Here is a 22,044-nt window from a genome sequence, read left to right as displayed (position 1 = left end):
GCTTTGCTGCGTGCATTCGCACATTGACGTGACTCATCATCGTCAGACTCAGATAACTGCAGCAGCTGGGGAAACCTCCATGCCGTCCGTGGAATAAAATAAATAATAAATATTGGTGGAAACGGGTTACTCTACACAAGGACTTTATTATGCTTGTTGTTAACACTTGTGTATGTAAATCTGATATTGGTAGATTGTTTTCTTCTTGAAGATGAAATGCATGTGTGGCAGCTTGGCATGTTTTTTTTAATTTTTTTTATATATAGCGTTTTGACAGTTACCATCACATTTTCGGAATCAAAGCACCGTGTACTGGAACAGCATTCCGGCCCTGAATCTTATACCGTAACCGCGTTCTGGCCCTGGATCTTACACCGGAACTGTGTTCCTGACCGTTCTGGTCCACTTTCACTCCTGATTTTAACGTAAATTTCAACTTTGACCGTGAAGTCCGACTTACGTGGAAATTCAGCAGCATAGGAACGGAACTCGGTTGTAACTAGAGGACTCCCTGCACTTTGATTATTTAGTCTTTTTTGTCACGTTTTGATGGATCTGTGCCAAAAATGTGTCTGCCATCATGGTAAAGTCGCTTGCTGGAAAATTCCATAGCACATTTAAGTGTCGTTTATTAAGTTTTTTTTTTCCCTTGTGTCAAGAAACTTTACAAAAGCACAGTATAGTTGATCTGCTATGTTCCCTCTGTAGAAAACATTCAAACAATGTCCTGCTCCATGCAGGCTGTTTTCCTTCACATCTGGCTTTGATTCCCTTTCCAAGCGACCATCCCTGTCCACCATCATGTTTGTTAGGATGGACTCTTCCACAGCTGGCGATGCGTCATATTTTAGAACCGCTCAGCTGCAAAGATGACGCTATAATGACGACATACTCAATTTAAAATCAGAGACCGGCGTGGGGGGAGAAGCGTGTTAAAAACGCGTGTTTACGAGCGTACGGTAATTACATCTACAAAGGGAAAATGTGCGCAAACATAACCCCTCACAAACTGAAGACCTTTTTCAACTGTAATAAGATGCCGCATAAGCAAAACACATTTCAAAGTGATCTGATGAGATTTGACAGATGTACATTTCTTCCAAATGTGCACTCTGGATGAGATCTGGATTCAAATGGATGTTGCATATTTGTTCAAATCACATGAATTATTAGTACATTATGTCTGCCGCACAACAGCTGGAAATGCATAGTTGTAGAACAGCAATGTTTCACACAAGGCATCCAATTATTATTTAGGAAGTAAATGTTCTAGAATGGAATCCTTTAAATCAAGGGCGTAGGTTTGGTCTTAACATCGGTAAGGACGATATAACAGCATAACCTGCATGTACACGTTTTGCTCGGGATGGGACATTAATAAGACCAAACAGATTTGGTGAACGGGCGTCAGGGCTACATTCCTCACGAATAGGAACCTAATTAACTGATATGCTAAATCAGGGGTGCTCATTACGTCGATCACGATCGACCAGTTGATCGCATTGCTAGTATGGGTAGCTCGCGGCATCCAAAAAAGTAAACGTTTTCTTTATGTACATACAGTAGTTAATTAAGATTATGTTGTGTGTATGTTGTGTTATGTGAACATATGAGCTTTTGGAGTTCCAGTCTCTCTCTAACGCCTTGTTACTTACATTTTTTTCGTTCTATAGTTTCCAGCTGAATTCATTACATTTCTAATCGTTAAATTACGTTAACAGAACAAAATAGGGGTGTAACGGTACACAAAAATCTCGGTTCAGTACGTACCTCGGTTTTGAGGTCACGGTTCGGTTCATTTTCGGAACAGTAAGACAACAAAATGCAAAATATAAATGTGCTAGTTGTTTATTACCAGTGTTGTTACGGATTACATGAAAAAGTTATTTAATTACTGATTACTGATTACACCTCAAAAAAGTAATCTAGTTACTTTATTATCAAAGTAATTAAGTTACTTTAAAAGTAAATTATCAGTTACGTTTTACCAATTTTTCTCCTTTTGCTGCCTCAACATAAAAATAACAGACAAATGTCATCGTGTGTAATTGAGTTTTTCACATATGGCTTAATCTTTGCGTTAGCGGGGGTTTAATTAGTCGATGGAGTTGATTTCAACCACCATTGACTCGCCCTAGCTTAGCCATTCCGGAGCTCTAAAACTAACAAATAACTAACAAACTGCACGAAATTTGTTTAAATCAACTCCAACGACTAATTAAACCCCCGCTAACTCCAAGATTAAGCCTAATGTAAAAAATTCTGAACTTCCCCTTTGTAATAAAGACCTAGCCGTTAAAATGTTGTCTATAAAAGTTGTAAAGCAATAAAACAAACAACAAAAATTAATGAAATGAACAAAAATCCTACAACGAGAAGTTTTCATAATGGGTCAAAATCACTTGCTTAGCCAAAACTACACCAGAGGAGGCAAGATGGATATTTAGAGTTTGTTTAAACCTAAGCTTTAAAACGCTACCAACAACAACTTGAACAGTTGATTGAACTCGAACAGCGTCAATATGTGTGTGTGTGTGTGCGTGCGTGCGTGCGTGCGTGTGTATGTATATATATATATATATATATATATATATATATATATATATTAGGGCTGTCAAAATTATCGCGTTAAAGGGCTTTAATTAATTTTTTTAATTAATCACGTTAAAATATTTGACGCAATTAACGCAAATGCCCCGCTCAGACACATTTAAATGACGGTACAGTGAAACGCTCACTTATTGTGTTTCATGGAGTTTTGCCGCCCTCTGCTGGTGCTTGGGTGCGACGGATTCTATAGGCTTCATCCTCCATGAGCATTGTGTAAGTAATTATTGACATCAACAATGGCCGGCTACTAGTTTATTTTTTGATTGAAAATTTTACAAATTTTATTAAAACGAAAACATTAAGAGGGGTTTTAATATAAAATTTCTATAACTTGTACTAAAATTTTTCTTTTAAGAACTACAAGTCTTTCTATCCATGGATCGCTTTAAATGAATGTTAATAATGTTAGTGCCATCTTGTTGATTTATTGTTATAATAAACAAATACAGTCCTTTTGTACCGTATGTTGTATATATCCATCTTGTGTCTTATGTTTCCATTCCAAGAATAATTTACAGAAAAATATAGCATATTTTATAGATGGTTTGAATTGTGATTAATTACGATTAATTTTTAAGCTGTAATTAACTCGATTAAAAAATTTTATCGTTTGACAGCCCTAAGATATATATATATATATATATATATACACAATATTTTGAATGTTTTTGTCATTGTAAATGAGAGGTTATTTTTGTCAACAAAAAAAAACTTTAGTGTTTTAAATAGGGCTGTCAAATTAGCATTTTACATTTTATTAAATTTTCATGTTATTCAGTCATTCATTATTATATATATTAGGGGTTTCAAATGATTAAAATGTTTAATCGAGTTAATTACGGCTTAAAAATTAATTAATCGTTAATTAATCGCAATTCAAACCATCTATAAAATATGCCATATTTTTCTGTAAATTATTGTTGGACTGGAAAGATAAGACACAAGACAGTTATATACATTCAATGTACGGTACATAAGTACTGTATTTGTTTATTAAGACAATAAATCAACAAGATGGCATTAACATTATTAACATTCCCTTAAAGCAATCCATGGATAGAAAAACTTGTAGTTTTTAAAAGATGAATGTTAGTACAAGTTATAGAAATTTCATATTAAAACCCCTCTTAAAAGTTTTCGTTTTATTAAAATTTGTAAAAAAAAAAAAAAAAAATTAATAAAAAAATACACTATTAGCTCGCCATTGTTGATGTCAATAATTACAACATGCTCACTCATTGTGCTGAAGCCCATGAAATCTTTTGGACCCAAGCGCCAGCAGAGGGTGCCAAACACCAAAAAACAAGTAAAAAGCAGACATTACACAGCTGTCATTTTAATCTGTTTGAGCGGGGCATGTGCGTTAATTGCGTCAAATATTTTAACGTGATTAATTTTAAAAAATTAATTACCGCCCGTTAACGCGATAATTTTGACAGCCCTAGTTTTAAAGTGTTTATACATAATGTTTGGGGCCAAAATCAAACGAGCCTGCGTCACGTGAATTAAGGAATGTTTGAAAGTTGGAACAGTGAGAATCAAAGCGTCTTGGCTGTGTGGCGCACCAAAAAGTGGACAGGGAAACAAATAAGAAAATTATATGTGGGGATCTTTCCTTTGCAATGCACGCCCACAATACAAAGAAAAAGTCATGCTCACTGCTTCAACTCAAGTGCAGCCAGCTGTTGTTCTATTGTTAATGAAACCAGGTGACACATGCATGCTGTTCTACTTTTGAAACTCAAATACAAGGCTGCTTTTGGTCCATCTGCCCACAAAGAGAAAAAAAAAAAACAAGAGCGGCCAGACACTAAAATGACGAAAGCTGATCCGCTCATCAAAGCACTTTAGTCTGCGTCTGTCCAGCCTCCTTTTAGACACACTTAGTCTCTGGTCTGGTCTCTCCCTGGGGAGCATCTCAATCATTATGATAATTAAGAAGACTGTTAGTGTTTTTGGTTTTTCTCTTCGGTCCAAGCCATCTAATGACATCATAATCGTGTTTTAACACCAACAAAAAAAAGAACTCTATAGAAACATTTATATTTTTAGACCAGTCGTATCTGCTTCGTGATATAGTGACGGCAAAGACGGATCTTTGTTTATGGCCTGAAAACTGTCATTTGTTGTGTGTTTATGACGCTGTAAACTTTTTAAAACGTTCAACATTCAGGTTTTCGTGCATGCATTTGCATTGGTGAATCATCAATATGAAAACTAACATCACAATTTTCAAATATCAAAAATACCTGATTGGGGCTCAAATTGGCACATTTGATTTGCAAGACATGCGAGTTTCTCAAAGTATGAGTCATGGAATTTAATTAAAAATAAAATAATGCCATTGCTGCAATGTTATGTATCATCAAAAATTCCTGTGATTGTCACAATAGTCAATTTTAAAAATATATTACACACCTAACCTGCACTGATATATGGCGGAAAACACAGACAAGACTGAAAAAGCAGTTTCTGCTCTTGCACTCCTCTTTAAGCCTCTTTAAGCTGTATTTTAAGCCAAAACAACGGTTGTGTTTGATAGAACAATATGTCTATATGCTGGCATAGCAGATTCATGGCGCATTAAGCCTCCGAACTATTTTTAATTTGTCCGTTTTACCCTGGAAACCCCTGTTTACAGATGTCGCGCAACCGCTTTTGTTTCAACCTAGCCCTAAAAAGAAGGTAAGTAATCATATTTATTATTCGAAATGTCTGTCATTTTTAGCTTAGAATCATTAATTGATGTCTAATATTAAGTTTAAAAAAAAAAACAACTTTAAAAAATTATTCACTCGCATATTTTAAATTTTAAACAAATTATGTCACAAAGAAAAAATTGGCGTCTGTAAAAAAGTCACTGATATCTACCTCATAACTATCGCTTGTCTTTTTTTCGTCAATGTCGCATTTTCCCCAATATTTTAGATGATAAATATTCGATGCTAAACAAAGAAAAATTGAAAAATAACGTTTAAAAGGGTAAATATATGAAAAAGAAAATCTCGACCACTCCTTGTTGTCTGCGATTTCTGCATCGCGACCCTTGTTATATCACGTTTCACCCATAAAATCCCCCAAAAAATCCTGCTGTGTCTATTCACAGCTATGTCTTGACACTCGGTGATACATGCTACATAGAGTTTTTGGATCGAAACAAGGTAAGTACGCGGTAATATCTCGTTAAAATCGTGGCGTCTTTAATTCTGCTCTCGCGTGCTCTCCAGTTAGGATTTTGCTGTTCATTTATTTATTTATTTATTTTTTTTAAATACCCTCCTGTTCAAAATTTTTCTTCCCCCAGAGAATTGAGATTTTAAGCTTTCCAATGATGTATCACACATGGATATCGGACAATTTTGAAAGTTGGCCATATTGGGGGTCACCTGAGTGTTTTCCGCCATATATATATATAGTATTTTTAAATTGTATATACGTACTGTATATAGTAGAGGTGTGTGAAATTTCCGATTCTCAGGTTATTCGTGATTCGGCCGTGTAAGATTCAAGAACGATTCACACACATCCGAATTTCGATCATTGAAATACGCCAAGTAAAGCGGAACTAAAACACAGTCAGCACGGTCTTTGGGACGCAATAAGAAATGGATCGAGAGTAAACACCATGCTAGTCATTCCCCGGGTAATGACAATGCTCATCTCACGGCTCTGGCTCAACTCATGCCGCTAGATAAAAAAAAATTAAAAATAGTAATACCTGACTGCTGCCGACAGCCGCTACAAACTACGCCCACATAATGCTACGGTAGATATCACATGTATGTTTTTAAACTTTCACATGTCAAAAGTAGACAGAAGGGAAATTATGGAATAACGGGAGCAATTTTAACAACTTTAACGGTTGATTCACAACATTAAATTAAAGCTGCTGATACAGAATGGGGACTTGAGTATTTTCATTACTGTTTTGAACTGTTAACTTGATACTGAAATAGTCGATTATTTAGCCCTGAGAGGATTTTTGTACAATATTTGGAACCAATGTACAAAACATCAAAAGCAGCTAATAGCTGGGGGGGACATCAATAATCTATTTATAATTGAATCGTAGCCTCTGAATCGTAATCGAATCGTTAGGTGCCCAAACATTCCACCTCTAGTATATAGTAGGACTGTCAAACGATTAAAATTTTTAATCAAGTTAATCACAACTTAAAAATTAATTAATCGTAATTAATCGCAATTCAAACCATCTCTAAATATGCCATGTTTTTCTGTAAATTATTGTTGGAATGGAAAGATAAGACACAAGACGGATACATACATTCAGCATACAGTACATAAGTACTGTATTTGTTTATTATTTAACAATAAATCCACAAGATGGCATTAACATAATTAACATTCTTTCTGTTAAAGGGATCAACAGATAGAAAGACTTGTAGTTCTTAAAGATAAATGTTAGTACAAGTTATACTAATTTTATATTAAAACCCCTCTTAATGTTTTGGTTTTACTAAAATTTGTCAAATTTTCAATCAAAAAAATAAACTAGTAGCTTGCTATTGTTGACGTCGCCGAGTGGTGACGTCACATTGGCTCCCTGCCGTTCCTCCACAGTGTCTTTAACTACGTAAGGTAGTGATTGAAATACACCACAAGGTGTCAATGGTGAGTTTTTTAAATTATTTAGAAACCAAGCCAATGAGTGTGTTTTGTCCCTCGACTGACGCCGTAGGTCCCTGTTTACTGGTCCATCACGGTCATTTGACTGCTGGCTTCACAACGTACGGGACCTCTGATAGTTTGTATATTGTGACTAAATATTGCCATCCAGTGTATTTGTTGAACTAAACGAAATGTTTGAATAGAGTTTGACCAAAGTCTGAGTAAGTTTTATGTGTATTTTGCATAGCTAGCTTGATTGGGAATGCCAGTTCTCTTTGCACTATTGTTTAACTGTGTGAGAATAGGGCCTCATTAATACAGATTGAAGTGCTTTTCTTTTCGTGAACATTATTTTTTTGAGAGATATTATTTTTGTTGTGCTTTCACTAAATGATACTTATGTTTGTTGTGAAGGAGTTGCCGAAGCTTATGCCAATAAACGGCGCGGTCCGATGAATGCTGTATCCGCTCGCCTTTTGTAATATTCTGATGTAAAATTATCCGAGGCACCCTGAAGTGCGCGCGGCGCCAATGTTGTTTACTCACATGCAGGAGTGAGTTAGAGTTACGGCCTGCCGAGAGCCGTAAGCTGTGTTAATGTTGAAGCTGAATTTGCTAATAAAGAAACAAAGTTCCAGCATGTCGCGTGTGGTATACCTTTGTGAAGAAAAAGCACAAAACAAGACACCTTTCTCTGCCTCTTAGCTCTTGATTCGCAAAAAACGGCGTCATTGTAATCTGTTTGAGGCAATGCATGAGCGGGTTATTACGCGCATGCTTTAAATGCATCAAACATTTTAACATGACTAATTTAAAAAATTAATTACCGCCTGTTAACGAGATAAATTTGACAGCACTAGTATATAGTATCTTTTAATTAAAGACAAGAAACTGCAATTTCTGGAGAAATTACGATGGGGCTTTGGTGTGGTAGATACAGATCTATCAGGTCACTTCCTGTTGATTTGGGGACATTTCGGGGACACGTCCTGTTGATATCATATCACTTCCTGTTGCTGTGGTAGATACAGATCTATCAGGTCACTTCCTGTTGATTTGGGGACATTTCAGGGATACGTCCAGTTGATATAAGGGCAGTTCCTGTTTATTTGGCGACATTTGGGGACACGTCCTTTTGATAACAGGTCGGATCCTGTTTATTCGGCGACATTTCGGGGACAAATCCTGTTGCATGGCTGTCAATGGCATCTACTTACTGGGGCGCCAGTTGAATGTCAATAGGCTGTAATGGTAAGTTTTTAGGTCAAAAATCACAATCACACAGGTTTTCTGCCATTGAAGATGAATAAGAAATTTGGACTTACATGGCCTCCAATGGCAATGGACATACTGTACATGGCTGTCAAAGGCATCCACTTACTTGGGCGCCAGTTTCATGTCAATTGACTTACGTTGGATAAATGGTTAAAAATTTAAGGGACCTATGTTTTCCTGCTATTGAAAATGAATGGGAAATTTGGACGGACATGGCTGTCAATGGCATCCCTTTAGAAAAGTTTTATGCCCCTTACCGTACTGGAATTTTTAATGTGTAAATCATGCGATTTGGTCAAAAATTGTAGGACTAGATAAATTTTGAAGAAAAAAAATTTTTTTTTCCAAAAACCCCGCGTTTACGGGCAAAAATTTTGGGGTGTCATTCAGAAAATTCCCTGCGTCAGGCAAAAATTCTGCTAACTTTTATATTTGAACGGTGACGCCATTTAAAAAAAAAAAAAAGAATTTTATTATCTGGGCCTTTGCTTTGCGAAGCTCATCTAATTATGGGCACTAGAGGTCCCTATACGAATAAACCATAGGTACAATAAATCACCACACGGCTCACACATGATGCTTAAATACAACAGGCAATTAACTCATTGGCTGCCACTGATAGTGATAGACTTCCAATAATGTGGCTCTTTTGTGTGCAAAAACAAAGATAAAAACATTTCTCAGTGTTTCAGGGGGGCGCCAGTTTTACCAGACGTCATGTTCAGGGCCCATGAAATACATATATTTTCACCAGGATACACACACTTTCCATTTTTCTTCCTATTTCGGCAACTTGAGATCCCCAAAAAGTTCATTCGTTGGTCGGTTGCTTCGTAAGAATAAACAGTAATCCAATATAGTGCTGCCGAGGCCAAGAAACATACTCATATTAGTGCCAAAAAAGTGCGAAGAACAAGATAATTTCCACACCTTTGCGGCAAAACTCCCTGCACAATATTTCCCACACTTGACCCAGTATGGAAAGGGGCTTAAGCAGTCTCGATCGGGCTTAAACAGTCTCAATAGCCCCCCAGAGATCAGAAACTATGCTAGTGATGACAGTTGAGGAAAGACTTCTATAGGTTTTTCCTGCGTGCACACACTAACTCCAAGGAAGCAGTGAGGATGTGGAACAGTTGATGCACAAAACAGGTGTGGGATATCCACAGTAGCGTGAAGCTTTTATAGCCAGTTGTTCTTTTGTGACAACAAACGGCCCGTGTGCGACTTGCTCGTTCAGCTGGAAAGACGGCTAACAACCCCATTGAACTTTGCGTGGGTAAAAGTTTGTTCTTCTGCGTGATAAAACGTGATGGGACACCACCAGAGGGAGACAAATTTTATTGCAACGGTCTTACTGTTGCAACCTCTGTCTATGCTAGCCCACGAGTGTAAATGTTAGGGATAGGACGATACACTTAAACTCACGATCCGATGCACTTTGATATGGCAGCGTCACGATAAGATACGTCACAGTCCGATATCATTTTTGTTTGTTTGTTTCAATTGCACAAGCAAATGCAGCACAGACTCGAGTATAAACTGGCCACAAAAGGCAATGGCGATCGCCTGTCATCTCACAATTGGTGGATTTCGGACTATGAAAGAATTATCTAGAGTAGGCATGTGCCGGTTACCGGTTTCAAGGTATACCGTGGTATGAAGACGTCATGGTTTCAAAACCATTAAAATTTTCCTTCATACCGTAGTTAGGTATTAGCCATTTTTGAGGTCCCAAAAATGTAGATACAAATCAGTGGCTTGGAGTGGCAGTGCTTACCCATCCCCTTCCAGTTGTAGCTCTGTCCTGTGTCTGTCAGTGACACGACACCTGAGCTTTTCCCCCCGCAAAAATAGAAAAAGTTGCTAGTACGGGAGTACTTCGGCCAACGAAAAGAGACAGACGGCCGAGGCTTAGAGGAAGAAGGTCAGCCGACTGGCAGGCAACACCTCCAACATGATTTTTACTTCACGTAGGCATCATCCGTCACTTTACACAAACTTTAGGGTGAGTAAACGCTGTCATGAACTTTTCCCACCAGCTACGAGAGTTCACTCAAGGTGGTTTAGTGTTTCTAGCGATGGTAAAACAAATGCTATACCGTAAGCTTGTCAACGAGGCAGGCAACGGGGCTAGTTAGCATGCCAAGACGGTTGACTAGTTTTCCCTCTACCATTAGCCAACTTTTGTAATCTTCCGCCATTGTAGACATCTGCATATATTTTGGGGAAAAAAAAGTCCTGAAGAATGGAAAAATGTTTTAAATTTTTTTTTAACCCATACATCTCAAAATAACACATTTTAGAGCTATAATTGCAATACCGTGATACCGTGAAACCGCGGTATTTTTGCTTAAGTTTATCGTACCGTCAAAAATCTCATACCGGCACATGCCTAATCTAGAGTTAGTGAAATACTTTCCAAAAAAAGAAATCATTTAAAGCCAAGCACTATGGAAGAGAAATTATTTCTGACTAAAAATGAATAACAAATTATCTTTATAGCACTTGTTGCATTTTGTTCATATAATAACATTATAGTAGGGCTGCAGCTATCGAATATTTTAGTAATCGGGTAATCGACTGAAAATTATATCGATTCATTGAGTAATCGGATAAAACATTTTTATTTTTAGGTTAAGAGCAATTATAAATGTTCATGAAAAAACAAGACATTTCATTTAATATTGAACCATTTTCAGTCAATCAATGTCTTTATATTCAATGTACATTGTTGAAAACAGCCAACAATTGCATCTCAGATGTGACTAGAATAGAAACACTAATTCACTGCTTTTACTTAAAAAACTTATAGATCTTATAAAAAATATACATATATTTCTTACCTAAAAATGTCATTACGCTTGATAACACACATCACTTAAAAGTTTTTCCCATGTGTTTCAATTGAATTTCCATTTGTGTCAAGCTATTTTTAAGTTCTAGTTAAGTTTTAAGTCAGTCCAAACTAAGTCCTGATAGGATTTACTTAGTGCTACTTAGTGTTTTATCCAGCAATAAATACTGATTGACAGTTAGCATTATTTTTTATTTTACACCCTCATCACTCTACAGCGCTATGTTTTCACAGCTTAAATAAAGCCTGTATGTAAGACACGTTAGCCACGCATCGACAGTGGTCATAATTAATAGAAAACTAGCCCTCCGCAGGGCTAATGTTACGTGAGCGAGTGACAGTAACGGTAATCTTATTTATTAGCGCCATGTAGTCTACTGCTTTAAGATGGCGGCTGTTTACTAACGCCGCCCTGTATGTCATTTCACATCCAGTTCTACTTACATATGATATCTATGAGACCCATCAGAAGCTAGTAGCTACCTGCTACCACCGTAGCATCATGCAGGCGTAGTTTTTAGCAACGTCAGCATAGTTTGTAGTGGCTGTCGGCTGCAGTAAGGTATTTTCTTTTTTAATTGCTTCTTCCTCTACGCACGTGACGTCAGCACGTTGTCCCGCATTAAAGGTACTCCGAGCAAAACGTGATGCTTAGAGCTGGCAAAATTAAACGAGGTGAATAAAATTACTCGGATCAGTTTTTAACTCGAATTACTCAAGTATTTGTTTCAGCTCTACATTATAGTAACCTTCATACTATTTTCTTAAATAGCAATAGAATTCTCAACACTGTTGGCCTCTTGAGCTTCAAGACCACTTGATGGCGCCATAGAGCAAATGAACCACCACGAAGCTTCATTGCTTCAAAATGCTTCATTTGGCAATCACTGCTCAATCTCTCACTTGGGAACGAGACAACCTCTGCAGCCACTCACTATCAACGTTTATCGTCAAACAGGCCTCATGCCTCTCAGCATGCATTGAAGCATTCAATCTTCATGTTCTGTGTCAATTATTTCTTCAGTTACTTTTCAAGTTGTTTCATATTGCTAGTTGGGGTGTGATTTTCTACGTAGTTTCATTTTGAAACCATGAGTTTAAATGACCTTTGATTTAATGACATCTATTACTTGACCTTGGTTGTGGAGTGGGTGGAAGCCTGTTCTTCTGTTTACACATTGTAGGCGGAAATTGATTCACCCTGCCTCATGAGCGCCACAGAACGGCTGGTGGCTACTCATGGTGAAGTTGCTGGGTCACTAGAGTGAATAACCAAACTTTTTATGGACCATTTTGCTCACATCATGTGGCAATGCATCTAGTTTATACTGTATATCATGATCCATTTTTTTCATATACTTGATGCGAATCGTGACGTCTATCGTAATATATCGTCAAACGATATTTTGTCTCGAATTTAGTAAATCGGAATAGATAACTATAAGTGCCCTGCGATTGGCTGACGACCAGTTCAAGGTGTGCCCGGCTTCTTGTCTCAGCGCTAAAGAAAATGAACTCACCGAGATCATCGCAGCAGACCTCCATGGAGTCAGATGAGCAGTCGCTCAAGTCCTCTAACGTGGCTTCTGGATCCTCATGAGTCTGGCACCTATGGCAAAAAAAATTTAGAGTACGCACTTTTGTACATTACAATTAAGAAAAAGACTTTATTTAAAAAAAAAAAAAATGGCGGGCTATTCTGTTACTCTAAGCAACGCATGTATATGGTTTTGCATTTCCATGTACGTTACCAAGCATGAATCCTCGGAAAAACATACAAACATAACAATAATCTTGGCACTATCAGAATGATCTCTATTGTCTTAGGATGTCAAAAACACATATGGAATTAATCTTTCTAGGTAAAACATGTCTAGATACAAATACAGACACGTACAGGTCAAGACAGCGTAGAAGCTATCAGCTAATCAGCAATTCCTTCGATGAGAAAACAGTGAAGAAGAAAGCAAAACAACTCCCAAACTGTGCTCCTATGGTTTGTGAAATTAGAGAAAAAACACCTCAGCACATCGAAACACAAAGAAGAAACATTAAACATGTGAAGACCAAACTAAGGCTTGTGGGCCAACTGCAGCCCGCAGCCCCGTTTTTATTAAGCTTGAGAACGATAAACCGATACGACCGGATATCCGGTTTTACAGGTGAGAGATACATCTGTATCGATAGTAAAATTACCATTCGACAGTAATTAGCCATTAAATATTCAATGACCCGATAGTAGAGATAGAATTCAGCTATCGCGAGCACAAGAATCGGCTTCTAATGCCTAGTTCAATGCATTGCTTAATGGGATGATAATTTAGCTTTTACTTCACATGCTCCGCTTGTGTTTTTCACCACACAGCGCACTTAGATTGAGACCGCATGTATATGGGGTTTCCCCTGCATTTCGGCAGAACCGCTACTAGTCGCTGTCATTACCCGATCGTCACGGGCGTGTCATAACTACGCGTGAGCTAACAAAACCACTGTAACGCACGCTGCGTAGCGTTTTCTTCACAGCCCAAAACGAAAACGAAACGAGTAGTGGCAACGAAGCAACATGCTAAAACAATGGACAGTTTGAGCACCGACGCCAGCGACGTGCAGCGACTGATTTTCAACGCACCCAGGAAAAACAAAAGTCGGACTTTGAAGTGAGGAAGGCAGCCAGATCTGTTCGCATGGGACAGAGCTAGTGTGAAGTGTGGAGCGGTACAGAGATCGTGAGTTTCTAACCCTGAAAAATAACCTACTACAGTGGTGGAAAGGGCAGCACGACCCTCTGGAGATTTTGTTTTTCCACAAAACACAGTCTACTTAAACATTAACATGTGGATTAGTTGATCTTCCTCAAAAAAAAATCTGCCCTTCAAAAAAGATATGGACAGTGATGAGGAATAAAAAAATGTGGAAGCACAGGCATAAGTGAAAGACTCTGCTGTGTATAAGGTTAAAGTAATGATTATTGACCTGTCTGTCTAAAATGCCATGTTTTTATTCCGCCAATTATACCAGAGGTAAAGCATAATTAATTATTTATTTATGATAACATTGCAGGTTTAATTCTTTTTTTCTAGAGCTGCTGCATGTAATTAATATTTTTTGTTTGTAAGATGTTTACGTTGAAAGTTTGCACTTAAATTACTTACCTCTTGTGTTCGAAACACCAGGAAATACAGTAATTGAATTACTGCACTTTATTGTTGTCTGTCACTGGAGTTTTATTTTATTATCAATCCCATCCAACAAAATGACGGTCATATAGTAAGCCTTATTTTTATTTTTATTTTTTTCATAAAAAAATAAAACACAAAATTGGTATGAAATTTTGTTGTTTAATTTTGCTATTAGAAATGTGGTCTTTTTTATATGTTTAAAATACTGTACGAACACAAACAACAAATGTTTACTATCGTATCGTTTTCACTCTATCGAACCGTATCGTTCTTAAACTGTATTGAATCGTATTGAATCGGTCGGCCTTAAAAATGTATCGTGTTTGAATCGAATCGTAACCTGTGTATCTAGATACATATCAAATCGGCTTCATGCCAGAGATTCCCAACCCTAGTTTTTATTGGCCTGAAGCAAATTACAAAAATACCATTAAATATGGCCCGCACAAGCTTGAATTCAGCCTAGATTCTGTTGCACTTCTCAGCTGTAACAATAGATGGAGCTAGTCAAACAGTGCCGCTACATCAAGGGTTGAACACTTTACATTTTAACAGTGATCCCTTGCTACTTCACATTTCAAACTTCGCACCGTCACTCCATCACAGATTTTTTTTTTTCAATTAAAAAATAAATAATTACAGATGAGCGGTCCTGAGCCAATCACATGATCTCACTCTCTCTCCCTCCCTCACCCTGCTCTTTGTTTGTCAGGTGGTGCAACGGAGAGTTGCTTATTAAGGTTAACTATGATTGACAGATGTTTTAATGTTTGACAGATGTTTAATGTTTGATCTTGCCACACATGCCTGGAACCCAAAGCTTCAAAGTGCCGCATGGGTCAATCATCGCTTAACTTGTTAAACAGTTGCTGTGGCAACTCATTCTGTGTAAATGAGCAGATTGAGCGAATTTGAGTTGACTCACTCAATAAAGCATTTAATAAAGACAAGAATTTTTATACTTTATTCTTGCTTAAAAATAACTCAGTGGGACATTAACATGTTTAAAACTTATAATTATTACATTTGAAGTGCTTAAAAATCATTTATTAAAATATAAATATATATCCATAAGTTTTTTTTTTTTTTTTAATTATGCTTTGGGAAAAAACTGTGAAAAAACATGTCTTATATGTATCTCCTTCCAATGCTAAATCTAAATAAATTAAAATATAACAAAAACAGTTTTTTTTTTTTTTTGGGTGGGGGGGCTACTACGCGTTTTTTCACTTATCGTGGCGGGCTGTGGTCCCCATTAACCACGAAAAACAAGGGATCACTGTATATATATATCGGAAATGTGAAGAATTTCAGTACTTTGTTTTACAAGAATAAACATAGTCGTAGACTTCATGATATATTGACGGGACATAGGGCGCGGGGCCTATTCATATTGGGCCTATCTCCGTCAGAGGTGACCGAGTAGAAACACAGACAAAGAGGTTTTTACGTTGAAAATTCTTGTGAATAAATCCTTAAATCCCTGAATTCTTTATAGATGTGAACGCAAAATAGTCTCGATTCTTGGTTAAAAGCAAAAAAAAGAAACGGCAGTAAACATTTATTTTACATAAATATGTCGAATGTAATGCTAGTATTTAAGCCAATGTGGCGCCGCCTTATGACAACAACAGCTTTTTCTGTTGAACATTTTTGTGAATAAATGCTTATATCCCTGAACTCTTTATAGATATGAACGTAAAACAGTCTCAATTTTTGGTTAAAAGCAAAAAAACGGGCAGTTAGCATTCATTTTACGTAAATATTGCGAAGTAGGACGCCAATGCTGTAGCAGCCAAATCCAATAGTTCCTACTGTTATTGTCATGTCGACAGCGATGAGCTCTCTCAGATTTCCGACTTACGTTCTCACTTTCATTTTACCGTATCAATCCATGGAAGAAACATTTATTCATCATGATGAAACAAGCAAGTTATACAGCAGCCTTTAAAAGAAAAGTCACATCTGTAAGTTGGAGAAGTTGTCAAATCATATTATTACCGTAAATATTGTCAGTTTATGGTAATGTTTTGAACTACCAATATGCTATGCTTGTGCTGTGTTTCACCATTCAGTAATATGACATTTCTGTATCTGAACACGAGCTCTGTTTTCTTGTATTCTTCTATTTATTGGTGCTAAAATTAGGGTGCGCGTTATAAACGGGTACAATAAATTTCCCTAGATTTTACAAGTAAATTTGAGGTGCGCGTTATACACGGGTGCGCCTTATATTCGGGAAATTACGGTAATTTTGTTTTTCTCACCTGTACCTGAAGGGAGCAACAGTCGCCATGTTCACCCTTCCTGGCAGCTTTGTTTTCGAAGCACTTCTTTCCTGTTGGCCTCGGAAGTTCCCCGTTCCCTCCACATTCCTGTTGTTTTCTCGAGTGGATTTGTCAGAACGTTGGGCATTGTCCACATTCCTTTGGCGATATTTCCCAAAAGTCCAGTTTTTGTTGGTGTTCCTTCTAAGCTGGAGGTCTCTGAGGGCTGATGTGCGAAGGTCCAGCGTGTCTTTTGAGCGAGGAGCTTCCCTCTTGGGAATACGAGGGCTGCTGTGCGCCGAGCATGTTCCTTCGATCCGTTGCGTCTGGACTGCCGGGATTCTTTGCGAATATACGCTGGAACTTTGGTGCAGTAGATTCTTTAGAGAGGGACCTCTGAGCAGTAGCTCGGAGGATCCAGAGGAGTAGGAAGGAAGTCTTGTAGGAAGCTGAAAGTGCGTTGTAGGATTTGTGAGGCCGCTGTATGCCGGTTTAGGGTCAGTTTTGGATAGAGGCATCTTGTTTTGTCATCAATGCTAGCTACAAGGAACGATGATGATCATGCCTGCAGAGACAAAATGGAATTGATTATTTGTTAGTCTCTATGTCAGGTGAAAAAAAAATCAAAGGATATAAGTGCCAATTTGAAATCCTTACGCTTTCATTTGTTAACCTTTTAACACCTGGGCCTATTTTGTCTGAATCTGCATGCCTTTGATGTTGCCTTTATATTTCAAAATGTTCACAATGGCCTGGTTGGGTCCCTTTTTTAAGCCACTATAACCTTCATGTACAAACTGTTGTTTTTTCTTCACTAACCAATCATAAGCAACATTTTGGGCCCAAAAAGACAAAAAATCCCCAGATTTTTGGTCAAAATTTGTAATATTGATTTCCTATTGACAACCAAACATGCTCAACGAACCGTTTTGAAGCTTGATAGTATTTATTCAAGGATAAACTATTAGGATTACAATTCGTTATCCTAACAATTAGGATCAATATTCAACAGAAAAAATTAGACTGAATAGTTTTATATTTGATAATTCAACAGAAACAGCAGGAATGGTCATCGACGTTTTTGTTCTTTCAACATACTATGGTCAAAACAGGTAAGTGTAGACCAACTGTGCAAATTGTAAATATATATCTATATAAGTACACACATATATTTCTAACACAAAATGGGGTTTGGTGGATATCACTTTGTGAGGTTAGGTATTGCACCCATCACCTTAAAAAAAGTATATACAGTTTTTTGCAGTTAATGGGGACCAGAACCCGCAGCGATAAGTGAAAACCGCGAAATAGCGCCCCACCTCATCCTAATTTTTGTGTCTGTGTGTGTGTGTGTTCAATGTATTTATTCAGATTTAGCATTGGAAAAAGATAAATATAAGACATGTTTTTTCACTTTTTCCCCCAAAGGATAATTTTTTTTGTCTGTTTGTCTGTCACCATGCTAGTAACAGGTTGGACCCCCTTTTGCCTTCAGAACCGTCTCAATTCTTTGTGGCATAGATTAAACGAGGTGCTGGAAGCATTCCTCAGAGAGCTTGGTCCATATTGAGATGATGGCATCACACAGTTGGTGCAGATTTGTCAGCTGCACATCCATGATGCGAATCTCCCGTTCCACCACATCCCAAAGATGCTTTATTGGATTGAGATCTGGTGACTGTGGAGGCCATTTGAGTACAGTAAACTCATTGTTATGTTCAATAAACCAGTCAGAGATGATTCCAGCTTTATGACATGGCACATTATCCTGCTGAAAGTACTCATCAGAAGTTGAGTACATTGTGGTCATAAAGGGATGGACATGGTCAGCAACAATACTCAGGTAGGATGTGGCGTTCCGACGATGCTCAATTGGTACCAAGGGGCCCAAAGAGTGCCAAGAAAATATTCCCCACACCATTACACCACCACCACCAGCCTGAACCGTGGATACAAGGCAGGATGGATCCATGCTTTCATGTTGTTGACGCCAAATTCTGACCCTACCATCCGAATGTTGCAGCAGAGATCGAGACTCATCAGACCAGGCAACATTTTTCCAATCTTCTATTGTCCAATTTCGATGAGCTTGTGCAAATTGTAGACTCAGTTTCCTGTTCTTAGCTGAAAGGAGTGGCACCCGGTGTGGTCTTCTGCTGCTGTAGCCCATCTGCCTCAAAGTTCGACGTACTGTGCATTCAGAGATGCTCTTCTGCCTACCTTGGTTGTAACGGGTGGTTATTTGAGTCACTGTTGCCTTTCTATCAGCTCGAACCAGTCTGGCCATTCTCCTCTGACCTCTGGCATCAACAAAGCATTTCTGCCCACAGAACTGCCGCTCACTGGATATTTTTTCTTTTTCGGACCATTCTCTGTAAACCCTAGAGATGGTTGTGCATGAAAATCCCAGTAGATCAGCAGTTTCTGAAATACTCAGACCAGCCCTTCTGGCACCAACAACCATGCCACGTTCAAAGTCCCTCAAATCACCTTTCTTCCCAATACTGATGCTCAGTTTGAACTGCAGGAGATTGTCTTAAACCATGACTACATGCCTAAATGCACTGAGTTGCCGCCATGTAATTGGCTGATTAGAAATTAAGTGTTAACGAGCAGTTGGACAGGTGTACCTAATAATGTGGCGGGTGAGTTATTATATATATATATATATATATATATATGTATGTATGTACTTCAAATGTATAAATTATGATCAGTTTTAAACATGTTACTGTCCAACCGAATAACAAGAACAAAGTCGAAAAATGCATGTCTTTATTAAATGCTTCATTGAGTGAGTCCATTCAAATCCGCTTAAACGGCTCACTTATACACAATGAGTTGCCACAGCAACTGTATAACATGTTAAACGATGACTGACGCATGCGGGGCTTTGACGTTAGCATGTCTAACAGGATCAAACGTTTAACGTCTGTCAATCATCGTTAACTTTAATAAGCAACTCCAGTGCACTGCCTCACCAACAAAGAGCAGGGTGTGGGAGGGAGAGTGAAACTACGCGATCGGCTCGGGAAAGCTCTTCTGTATTTTTTTTTTAATTGAAATAAAATCCGCAATGGACTGTGGGCGCGAAGTTTGAAGCGCAAAGTAGCGAGAGATCACTGTACATACAATCAAGATTCTTGAACACACACATCTATATACAAATTGAAAAGATTTATAGTTGGGGGGGAAAAAATCAAGCATAACATTGTAAAAAAGTCTTAAAAATATTGACAATAAAGTAGTTCAGTTCAATTTTTTCAGGCATGCCATTCAGTTTCCCCTTGAACAGTACACAGTAACCCAACCCACTCTTCCGCCGTTTGCACACTTCTCACTCGCCGACTCATCCAAAGAAAACAACGACAAATTTGACCCATCCTCTTCCTCGAGTTGATTAAATAATGCATTAGCTTACGCTAAATTTAGTTTTCAATTCATTCCGCATGTTTCAACGTAGCTCGCAACCTCGCTTACCTCTCCTTAAGTGGCGCCTCGCTTGGCAATTTATTGAAAATGTTCACATTACGTCCGTCCTTCGTGACCTCACAATGGCTCCTGGGATATGTAGTTTTTTGTGGTGCTTTCAGTTTTGAAAAAGGACAAAAATGATGGAAATATGGACATAAACACATGGTTTATGCAGCGTTTTAATGTTTATGAGGGCAATAAAACTATAATACTGAAATACTTAAATTCTAACTCAAATTAGACCAACCAGTAGCACCTGGGTGACATAATTACAGCGTGACGAGTCTTCAAAGATGATATGCGTAAACCTGTTGCCGCCGACACGTCCGGTGTTGAAGGGTTAAACAGAGCATCAGTAAAAAAAAAGTATTAACACATTGGCTGCCATTGACGGGGCTAGACGACATCTAATTCATTTTGACAGACTAACGCGAATTTAATTAAATTTTCATAATTTGCCATAGGCCAATCAAAACTGGGCAGCGGACCATAATTTGGACACCCCTGATCAATGTAAACAGTCTGCTTACTGTTCTTTTAATCAAATATAAACTTGATTACTCAGCATTTCAAGTAAGTTGAATGGAAAATCTAAACTTTGGAGAGATGAAATGCGGAAGTCTTTAAACGCACTTTGTGGCAATCTTGACCCACAGCTCAAATGACTTCTGGAATATTTTGGGACAAAGTGGCAGCGTGTCAGATCAAAGTATTATTTGGCAATAATAAGGCTAATGGTTTACCCAGTAATGGCAATGCAAAGCGGGTCGTCTGGGCCACAGACGGAACGTTTCTGACCGCAGACTTGCTGACGGAACGGGGCGATAAACGCCGGCGACTGAGGGAAGTGGAGTGGATGCTTTTTAGGAGTCCACCCACACGGTCACCAGTCGATGAAACTGTAATACTAGCTTGAGGGGGCTTAATAAATGAGAGCTAGGATAGAAAAGCAATATGCACTTCAAATGCAAGCATATGGTTATAATGTAGTCATGGTCCTCGGGGGTGTGAAACATGCTGTGACTGACACGCACAGCATGAGGAGGACAGCCCCTTTAAGGCCGTGCCAACACTGCGGCCGCGCCACTCTTCAAAGATGTAGCGCGCATGTGTGTGTGTGTGTGTGTATGTGTGTGGGGGTGAAACATCCATTGTTTTTCTAAAGCACTTATCCAGTCAAGTATCCTGGGCTAGCTTGAGCCTGTGCCAGAGGATTTTAGGCAAAAAGGGGGACTACACCCTGAGAGTGGTCACTGGTCAATCACAGGAGAGGCAAGTATCTGTACAAAGGGTCTCAAACCTGCGGTCTGGGTGCCAATTGTTGCAGATGTGACAATATTTTGTAGCCCACGATACGGCAACAAAGTTCAGTGTTGGTATGGACCTTCTCCGGGTTATTTTCAGTTTAATTTAAAGCTTTCATGCACTATTTGTTTTTGTTTTTTTAAACCCTTATCGGGCACTCATTTAACACGCTGGCTGCCATGGAAGGTGCTAGACGTCTAATCCATTCTTTCATCCTTCCCAAATTAAACGGATCTGCCCCTCCCACCAACAACGGTTCATACCGCAGGTCACTAATGCACAAATCCAATTTTTTCATGTTTTTCCAACTCGAGTGAGGCATTAACTTGAAGGTCTGAACGGGAAAAGTTGTATAAAAGTGGACCATTTCAAGTCCATTTCAGGTGACTTTCGTGTGTGATTAAAATCCGATCTGGGCCACATTTTTCCAGAATGTGGCTGCGGTCTG

The 22,044-nt window shown here is 38.3% G+C and overlaps 1 protein-coding gene across 1 annotated transcript in view; it reads right to left on the bottom strand.

Moving 5' to 3' along the window:
* nav1b (neuron navigator 1b) overlaps positions 1-22,044 on the bottom strand; it is a 202,816-nt gene that overhangs the window by 162,576 nt on the left and 18,196 nt on the right. Inside the window, exons 2-3 of the mRNA XM_057845420.1 lie at positions 16,818-17,382; positions 12,892-12,980 (exon numbers count right to left, since the gene is read on the bottom strand). Coding sequence (XP_057701403.1) covers positions 12,892-12,980; positions 16,818-17,335 — 607 coding nt within the window. The 5' untranslated portion in view covers positions 17,336-17,382. The remainder of the gene's footprint in view (positions 1-12,891; positions 12,981-16,817; positions 17,383-22,044) is intronic.

The sequence above is a fragment of the Corythoichthys intestinalis genome, chromosome 9 (genome assembly GCF_030265065.1).
Source record: "Corythoichthys intestinalis isolate RoL2023-P3 chromosome 9, ASM3026506v1, whole genome shotgun sequence".
NCBI classification, from domain to species: Eukaryota; Metazoa; Chordata; class Actinopteri; order Syngnathiformes; family Syngnathidae; genus Corythoichthys; species Corythoichthys intestinalis.
The sequence above is the reverse complement of the archived record's forward strand: the minus strand, read 5'-3'. Positions and strand labels throughout refer to the sequence as shown.